The 9,251-nt window shown below is 47.8% G+C and overlaps 1 protein-coding gene across 3 annotated transcripts in view; it reads left to right on the top strand.

The window, feature by feature from the left end:
- Positions 1–626: 626 nt before the first annotated feature.
- Positions 627–9,251, top strand: part of PDE8A (phosphodiesterase 8A) — a 165,710-nt gene continuing 157,085 nt past the window's right edge. The window contains exon 1 of one of the 3 annotated variants that reach the window (XM_066238684.1): positions 627–1,711. In XM_066238684.1, the coding sequence (XP_066094781.1) occupies positions 1,541–1,711 (171 nt within the window). In that variant the 5' untranslated portion in view covers positions 627–1,540. The remainder of the gene's footprint in view (positions 1,712–9,251) is intronic. The other 2 variants (XM_066238682.1, XM_066238683.1) reach the window with 2 other exon arrangements.

Below are 9,251 nucleotides of genomic sequence, written 5' to 3'. Positions count from 1 at the left end.
CCCCCAGGCACAGAGAGGTTAAGTGACTTGCCCAAGATCAGACAGCAAGCTGGTGAAGGGGTGAATGGAGTACAGTCTGGAGTCTTTATAGGTGTCTCTGTGCACAGCAGACACCTGGCTCTGCTCTCTCAAGCAGGTGGCCTTTGGGGTCTTCAGTGCACGGAATGACCAGTCCTTGGGTTAAAATGAGAGGAAGGTGGGGTCCTCAGTCTGTCACAAATGTAGCTTCTAAGCATCTCAGCCTCCCTGTCAGCTGCAGGTGCAGCCGGAGTGGTGCTCCAAGTCTTGGCGCCAGGTGTAGTGCACATGGCTGTGAATCCCCACGATAACCCCTAGACCTCATTGACCCTCTCACTACCACCCAAAATAGGGGTCCTTCCACTGGCTTCTTTAGGATTCAGAGATAGTGGCCTGATTGTAGTCATGAAGCTTCTAAAGTACAGCGCTGGGATTTGAACCCCACTGATTTTGCTACTGGTCCAAAGTCTGTATGTCAGACTCAAATCATCTGAGTTTTTAGTAAAGAAAGGTTTATTGATGGACAAGGCATCATGAATACGCCCTAGGAGTATACGCCTTACATCCATCTTAAGAGAGTACAGAGTTTAGGCTTTTTAGGTCAGGGGAAGGGAAAATAGGAGGGGCTGTTTCTGTAATACTTGAACGAAGAAGATGGAGTCTGAGAGACCGACTATTCCCCTGTTACAATCAAGGTTTTGGTGGCCCGAGGTCACAGCACTCGCCCACGTGGCTGTTCAGTCCTTGGGCAAGTCCCTTTCCTAGTCCAAGCAGCGGGCCGGGGCACCCCGCCCCTCGTGGCCGCGCATGCCCAGTGGCGGCGGCGCGGGGAGGCGGCTGTGGCGGCGCTCCAGCTGCTTTCCATTGACGCCAGCTGCTGGAGGTTACGGCTTGGGCTGGGCGTGGCGTGCTGCCTTCGAAACCGGCGGAGCGCGGAGTCCGAGCCCTGCCGCCTGCAGCTCCTGCCCAGCGAAGTCGCTGCTGCGGTTCTCGACGGCGCGGTGCGGACAGCCTGCATCCGCCGTTCCTATCCCGCAGCCGGGCGGCCGCCCCGCCCCGACGGGCTCCCCTCGGCCCCTAGTCTAAACGGCGGCGCGCCTAGGCCGGCGGACCGCCGCCGACGCTCGGGCCAGGGTCGTTTTGTAGGCGGACAGTGGCCCAGCGGTTGGAGCGGCGCGGGCTCTCCGGCTGGAAGGGCGCAGACCTCCCCTGCGACTGCCCGGAAGCGCGGCCCCGGCGAGCGGGCGATGTGAGGCGGCTAGCGCCTCAGGAAGGGCATGTTCGGAGGGGCGGCCGCGGCGCGCCACCCGCCCCAGCGTCCCCTCCGCGCCGCCGCCGCGCCCGCACCGCGATAAAAGGGCGGCCGCGCTTCCTGGCGTGAGACCCGCGCTCGCGTCGCCCGCTCGCCCGCCCGCCCGGGCGGCGATGACACGGCGCCCGCGGTGGCCCCGAGGCGCCCGGCGGGCCGTTTGCTGACCGGATAGCGGTCGCCGGCCAGCGTGTCTGCGGCGCCGCCGCCAGCATGGGCTGCGCCCCGAGCATCCACAGTTCCGAGAGCCGGACTGGGTTCCACGGCGGCGAGGCGGCCAGGGACGCGCCGGGCCTCCCTCCGTGCCCGGAGACGACCGCTTCGCCCGTGGTCCGCGGCGCCGGCTTCGCGGAGCCCGACCCTCGTGGCGGCGTCGGCAAGACGGTAAGGGGCGCCGCGGGGTGCCCAGGCCCTGGCTTTGGGCGACTGAGGGACGGCTGCAGCCCGTCTTGCCGAGCAGCGTGCCCGGGAGAACCGAGCCGGACCCCGGGTCCTGATTAATGGCGTTGTGCCGAGGCCACTGCCCGAGCCGCAGCGACGGTTTTCGGGACACATCTGACGTCCGGAGCCCCAGGGCTCTCCGTGAACCTCAGGCTCTTGAGTCAGTTACCTTCCACCGGGGAACCAGGGGCCCCGGAACGTTAAATCAGTGTGAACTTTGTTCCTTTGGTTCTCGCGGAGGAAAGGCAAGGGCGGCCGGCCGCGCAGCCAGCCTGCTGGACCCTGCCGTCCCGCGGGCTTGTCCCTGTCAGCTGGCACAGGCCCGCGGTTGCAGTTTCCCCTTTGCGTGGAGACCATTAAAATGTAATTTGCAGCAACATCAACTTTGCTTCATTGCACGTGTATTTGAGGTTCACGTTTTTTAGCATACGTGTATTTAAATTGCAAGTAATTACAAAATACGACCAGAGACGCAGTTTTTGAAGCATTCATCAGAACAAAGTTAATTTTTTTATTAAGCAGTCTTACTAGTGGGACACATTTGTGACTTTTTTAAAAAATTGCATGTCTTCTCATGCGCGTATCACCTTGTCAATGTTTTATCAGTTTCTGGGGCTTAATTTTTAAGTTTTGTGTGTGTGTGTGTTTTTTTTAAAGGAATGATCACTTTTTAAAAAGAAAAAAGTTCACTAGGGTACATAGCAGCAGTTTTCCAGTTCTATGATTTGGAATATTACAGCTGGAATTTATGTGTTGTTTGTTTTACTAAACTACGGAGTGGAGCATCGGAGTGTGTGGCTACCGGTGGTTCAAGTTCAGCCCTCCCTCCACTGCCGATGCTTAAGAGTCTTTTTGCAAACAACCTGCTTTTCTTGTTTACTGAGGATGGCTAGCCCTCCCAAGTTTGAAAGCTATAGTTTGGGTCACTTTCTGTCTTACATTTCTATCAGTACTCATAAGACTTTTTCTATATGAAAGTGAAAAAACCGTCTTCAGTGATTTTCCCCACCCCTACCGAACTCTACATGAAAACTCACCTTTTATCATTATCAGAAGTTGGGTTCTTTCTACAGATTCTTAAAAGACACAACAGTAATGTTTTTAGACTCTTAACTCAAGCTGCTCTAAACATCAGTATAATACTGATACATTAAGCCTATCTTGACTGGCTTAAAAAAAAAAAGTATTCCACCAGTGAAGTTGAGTTATGGAAACTTTTTAACAGCTTTCAAGTCTAATATCTGTTATTGTGCATTAACTAAAATTAAGCTGTTGTGTCTTAATGGCATTTTTGTGGTGGTGTGGATGTCCTAGGTGTCTTGTGTGCGTCTCCAGTGCCCCACATTACTCACCTGTTATCCACAGTGCCTGGATATCCCCTGAGTTTCTAAGAGTCTTAAATATTCTGTCCTACTGTAAGACTGTTGTCTTGATTTGGGTCCCAGAAAAATGCATTTACCATTACAGTGGTTAATCCAATGGCATGCACATAGTAGGTGCTAAATAAATGTTTACTGAATATTTTTTTATTGTTAACTGAATGATGAAACTTTTTCAGTCACTGGAATTTGATTCCATTAAACCTCCAAGGTAGGCTTTAAGAGACTGTATTATATCATTATGCCCAGAAGAGGAGTCAAATTATAAGTAGCAACACTATAACCACAGAAATACTAGTCTCAGTGATTCATGAACTGTACATGTTGATACCGCATGTCAGTTATAGGTATTTGTAATTAGACATGTTAGGTAAGAGAGCAGAAGGAAATGTTACTTTGTTGCAATTCTTCAATATTGTTTCTTTAAGGGAATATATTAAATACACTCTGGAAATTTAAAACTACATGTTTAGAGAAGAAGATGTACTTTCAGCAATTTAGCAAAATCATTATTTTACAATTAATTTGAGTTCCTTTTATTCACATACGAAGATCTGAGTTAAGAATGTTCTTAAAATACACTAAGTCAGCATATTGTTGAGTGATTTTCAACAGGGATTCAATGGGGGAAGTTTTTATATTCCTATAGCATATAGTAAACACCGGTTCAGAATGCTTTGGAGATTGATAATTGCATTTTCAAATTAATTAAGCAGTATCTCCCCTAACTGTAGTGTATCCCACATGTGTTCCCAGAAGCAGTTTGTGTACTTTTTTTTTTTTAAGTGAGAGGAGGGGAGATAGATTCCTGCATGCACCCCGGCAACCCGTGGCTGGAGCCGATGCTCAAATCAGCTGAGCTATCCTCAGCACCTGGACCATTGCTTGAAGCGATTGAACCACTGGCTGCAAGAGGGAAAGAGAGAGAAGGGGGAGAAGCTCCTGTATGCCTTGACCGGAAATCAATTCTGGGACGTCCGCATGCTGGGCCGATGCTCTATCCACTGAGCCAACCAGCCAGGGCAATTTGTGTACTCTTAGTAAGTGTTAAATGAAAAAATGGTTCATGGTCAGGCTGACCTGTGGTGGCACAGCGGATAAGCGTTGATCTAGAACACTGAAGTCGCTGGTTTGAAACCCTGGGCTTCCCTGGTCAAGGCACATATGAGAGTTGATACTTCCTGCTCCCCCCCCCCTTTTTCTCTCTCTCTAAAAATGAATAAAAAATAGTTCATGGTCAAATAAGTTTTGGAAAATACTGGCTTAGATTAAGTTCTGAAGATTTCTTTCATGCAGGATTTGTCACAGAACTGAATTTTCTAAAATACACTGTGATTTTCCAAAAGGTTTAGTGCATGCAACATTCCCCAAACTTGTTTGATTAGGGAGACGTTTTACTGAGGTGTGTCTTAGGCAGGCCACGTGTCAGGACATGGGAGACCAGTATTCAAAGTATAAGAAATATACTTAGCAGGAAAGCTCAATAAACGTAAATGCTTCTTAATGACTCCAAAGGTACTTTAGGGTCTTGTAATACATAATAGGCTGGATCCTTTTTATGAACTTATTTTAGTATAACTAAAAATACTCTGTTGATTGATTTCTGGAGTTATAGTCTATGTGGTTTTAGGTGATGAATGTTGTGTTCAGCTTGAACACTTCAATTTCTGCTTTGTTTTTAATCAGGGTGAGCATTAACTTAAACATTTCAGTGTTTTCTTGTCAGTCTGGATTTCCTCTGTATTCTTTCCCTTTCTGTAGCTAGGACTTGAGTTGCCCTTGTAAGAGCCGAGTGTGGGGCAGGAGCAGCAGAGGAGACCCTCTGTGCTCATCCTTCCTCCCTTTTTGGTAACCCACAAAACACTGCCCATGACGGATGCCCTCCCCACCTTTTGTCATTAGCTCTGTGGGGTGGCAGTCACCTCTGTTTTGTTCACTGCTGTACTCCCTCGCCCCACACAGGCCTTCCACAACCATTTGTTGAATTGGAGACTTGTGTGAAGCAGGCTGCAGAAGTGGATAATCCACCCAGCCCATAAAAAAGGAGAAATAGAAACCAATTTTAACCAGAGAGGAGGCTGCGGAATTTGGATTTGGTTTTGAGGAAATCTCTGGTTATTTGTACTCAGGGAATAATCTATTTCTATCCTGGTGAGCAGAGTAGATTTCCCTGTCAAGATTTAAGTATTAGTGCAGCTGGATGAGTGGGACACAACAGGTGACAGATAATAAGGTGGCCACACGTTAGCCAACGGGTACAACCTCCAGCTCCCGGAATCCTCTCAGACTGACTCGGTTTTGTCCATATCCAGTCTTTATTTCTGCCATTCTCTCTCCTCACCTCGTTTTCTCCTTTTCTTCACTTCCCTGTCTCCCCCTGCTGCTTTTCTGCCAGCCCCCCTTCCTCCATAAAACTGGCCAAACTAACCATCTTAGTTAACCCAAGTTGAGTAGTTTTCCAGTGTTTCTTAGCTATGGAATAAAATTTTTTGCCTGCTCTTAATATACCAAGGGAATTAATCAAATTTTTATATTTCTCTAAACCAAAGCAAATTTCTCTTTGTGTGTGACCCGACTGATTTTTTTTCACCCTCACTAGGGGTCATCGACCCTTGGTAGATTATACAGAGGTACAGGAAGTTTCCCTCTGAAAGGTAGTTAAGAAAACAAGGTACCCCCACCCATTCCCTTTCTGTTTCTGAAATAAGTGACTGTAATTAATCTCTGAAGATCATAGGCTATGAGTTCTCTCATCATGTTCTTATGCCTTTTGGTGTATTTTGTCAGGCCTAGCTGTGGAGATTTGGCTTTTTATACTTTCTTGAATGCCTATTATATGCATAAAATACTTTGTATTCATATTACTAATATTACTTATATATACTATGAATGCAAAGTATTTTACCTTAGTGCTTAATATTACCACCACAATTTTTAAGGTGGTTCTTAAGATGTTATGAATGTCACAACTCTAGCAGCTCAGACCTTCCTGGGCTGGTCTTGACCCTTTCCTTGCTGAAGGGGCCACAAGCCCCTTCTGGCACAAATAAATGTTCCCTGTGAAGAAGCTGCTTATGACACTGGTTTTCCCTTGGACGGCTTGCCCATTTGGATTGGGTTCTTCCATAGGGGAAGGTTTGTAATGTGAGGCCTCAGAATGAGGCAGACACCTCAGAATAACCTAAAATGCCTTAAAGGACTAAGTATTTTTAAAAATTAAAATAACAAAACTTAAATAACAGAGAGAGAAGTTGCTTAGGACATGAATAATTCCTTGGTCTTTTCCAAGGTCATTGACTTCTGCCTGGATTCTCAATAGACTGAGACAGTAGAAGGCGTTGGCCTCAAGTTCTTAGAGAGTAGACTATTCATATTAATAATATTCACCATTTCTTGGATGCCTTCTTTGTTGGAGACACTGTGCTGGATGCCTTATAGATGTTACTTCATTTAATCCTTGCAACCCGGTGAGGTGGCTGCTACCACTACCCATTTGCGGATGGTGCAGCTGAGGTTGGCAACTCACCCAAGACCATAGAGCAGGGGTAGTCAACCTTTTTATACCTACCGCCCACTTTTGTATCTCTGTTGGTAAAATTTTCTAACCAACCACCGGTTCCACAGTAATGATGATTTATAAAGTAGGGAAGTCACTTTACTTTATAAAATTTATAAAGCAGAGTTACAGCAAGTTAAAGCATATAATAATAATTACTTACCAAGTACTTTATGTTGTATTTTCGCTAAGTTTGGCAGAATAAATCTTTTTTTTTTTTTTTGTATTTTTGTATTTTTCTGAAGCTGGAAACGGGGAGAGACAGACAGACTCCCGCATGCGCCCGACCGGGATCCACCCGGCACGCCCACCAGGGGGTGATGCTCTGCCCAGCAGGGGGCAATGCTCTGACCCTCTAGGGCGTCGCTCTGCCGCGACCAGAGCCACTCTAGCGCCTGGGGCAGAGGCCAAGGAGCCATCCCCAGCGCCCGGGCCATCTTTTGCTCCAATGGAGCCTTGGCTGTGGGAGGGGAAGAGAGAGACAGAGAGGAAGGAGGGGGGTGGGGGTGGAGAAGCAAATGGATGCTTCTCCTATGTGCCCTGGCCAGGAATCGAACCCGGGTCCCCCGCACGCCAGGCCGACGCTCTACCGCTGAGCCAACCGGCCAGGGCCGGCAGAATAAATCTTTATAAAACAACTTACTATAGTTAAATCTATCTTTTTATTTATTTATTTATTTATTTTTATTTATTTATTTTTTTTCTGAAGCTGGAAACGGGAGAGACAGACAGGCTCCCGCATGCGCCAACCGGGATCCACCCAGCACGCCCACCAGGGGGCGACGCTCTGCCCACCAGGGGGTGATGCTCTGCCCCTCCGGGGGGTCGCTCTGTTGAGACAAGAGCCACTCTAGCACCTGGGGCAGAGGCCAAGGAGCCATCTCTAGCGCCCGGGCCATCTTTGCTCCAATGGAGCCTTGCTGCCGGAGGGGAAGAGAGAGAGAGGAAGGAGAGGGGGAGGGGTGGAGAAGCAGATGGGTGCTTCTCCTGTGTGCTCTGGCCAGGAATCGAACCTGGGACTTCTGCATGCCAGGCTGACGCTCTACCACTGAGCCAACCGGCCAGGACTGTAAATCTATCTTTTTATTTATACTTTGGTTGCTCCGCTACTGCCCACCATGAAAGCTAGAACGCCCACTAGTGGGCGGTAGGGACCAGGTTGACTACCACTGCCATAGAGTTAGGCTGGGATTCAAATGCATTGTTCCTGGCTTTCCTCCCCTAGGTTGTTGCTCTCTATCCTATCTCCATTACATCTCCCATTCTCTGGCTGTCTGCTAGGCTACAGATACTGCAGGTCACCTGGGTTTTATGGAGGTGTCCTAAATCAACATCGTCAGGATTTTGTTAAATCTTGACTTCCTGGGGCATTTGGTTTCAGCCCTCCGTGGAAGTCGCAGCTCTCTCTGTTCAGCCCTGTCAGTTAACTCCTGAAATCAGGCACCCTGTCCTCTTCCCTCTCTGAAATGAGTTGGCAGGCATTCCTCTTCCTCCTGTTCGGGCTGCAGGTAGCCTTCCTCTGCCAGGAGCTCTTCCTTGGAGCCTATTCTCCCCATCGTCAGTTTTTGCCTGGAGTTCAACCACCTGTACCCAATTCTGCATGTATAAATCCTCCCAGAGTTGTTCAAGGCACAGCTCAAAACTTTCTTGAGTCCCTGGCTGTACTTGGAGTCTCTTTTCTTTGCTCTTAGGACCATACCCCATAAGCCTTGTGGGCCTGGGATTTCTGCCTTAAGTCTAGGCCATCTGAGGGCAAGGACTGTGTTCCAATTTCATTACAGTTCCCGTGAAGGGCCATTACAGTTGGCACACAAAATCATGTTTGAATAAATACACCAATATCTAAGGCTAAAAGGGCTTTTATTCATTCATGTTCCTCGGTTATATCTCACCTTGTTTAAATTGAACAGAAACTATTAGGGTATATTGTATGTGTTTTAACAAAAAGCCAATATACTTAAGCCAGTGATTAATCTGTGAGGTGGTTAGTAAAGCTTTGCCTCTAATTTTGCCCTGTTAGGGTTGAGCATTGTTCCTGGGTCCCGCCTTCTTTTCTCCCTATTTCTCTCTGTTAAGAAGGGTGGTTGAATATGTTGTCAGAGAGCTGCTTTGACACGTTTTTCTTTTCTTTCTTTCCTTTGTTTTTTTTTAATCCTTTCATATGGTAGTTTTTCAGCAGCAGGCGTCGTCATTTGCAGTTTGCTCATTCACACAGACACGAAGGATGTCATACATTTCCCCAAACAAGGAGGGTGGCCTTAAAGAACTCGAGGTGCAGGGCTTGCCAGTGCTTTTATTCTGTAGAGGTTGGAAATAAACCTTTGGTCTGTTGAATTCATCCTCTTTATTGTCCAGTGTGTCTCACTCTCATGTCCTGCTTGTTTTTCTCAAGGGCTAGCGGCACATCAGTCTCCCTGTTGTCTTCAAATGTCTGGAGTTGATAGCAGTTCCCTAGTGACATATGTTTGTAAGAATACATGTGAAGGAGGAGCGGAGGTAATGGTTTTAGGTCCAGCTCCATCAGGCACCAATTGTGGGATGTTTGCCA

This window comes from Saccopteryx bilineata, chromosome 7 (assembly GCF_036850765.1).
Source record: "Saccopteryx bilineata isolate mSacBil1 chromosome 7, mSacBil1_pri_phased_curated, whole genome shotgun sequence".
Classification (NCBI taxonomy): Eukaryota; Metazoa; Chordata; class Mammalia; order Chiroptera; family Emballonuridae; genus Saccopteryx; species Saccopteryx bilineata.
The sequence above is the reverse complement of the archived record's forward strand: the minus strand, read 5'-3'. Positions and strand labels throughout refer to the sequence as shown.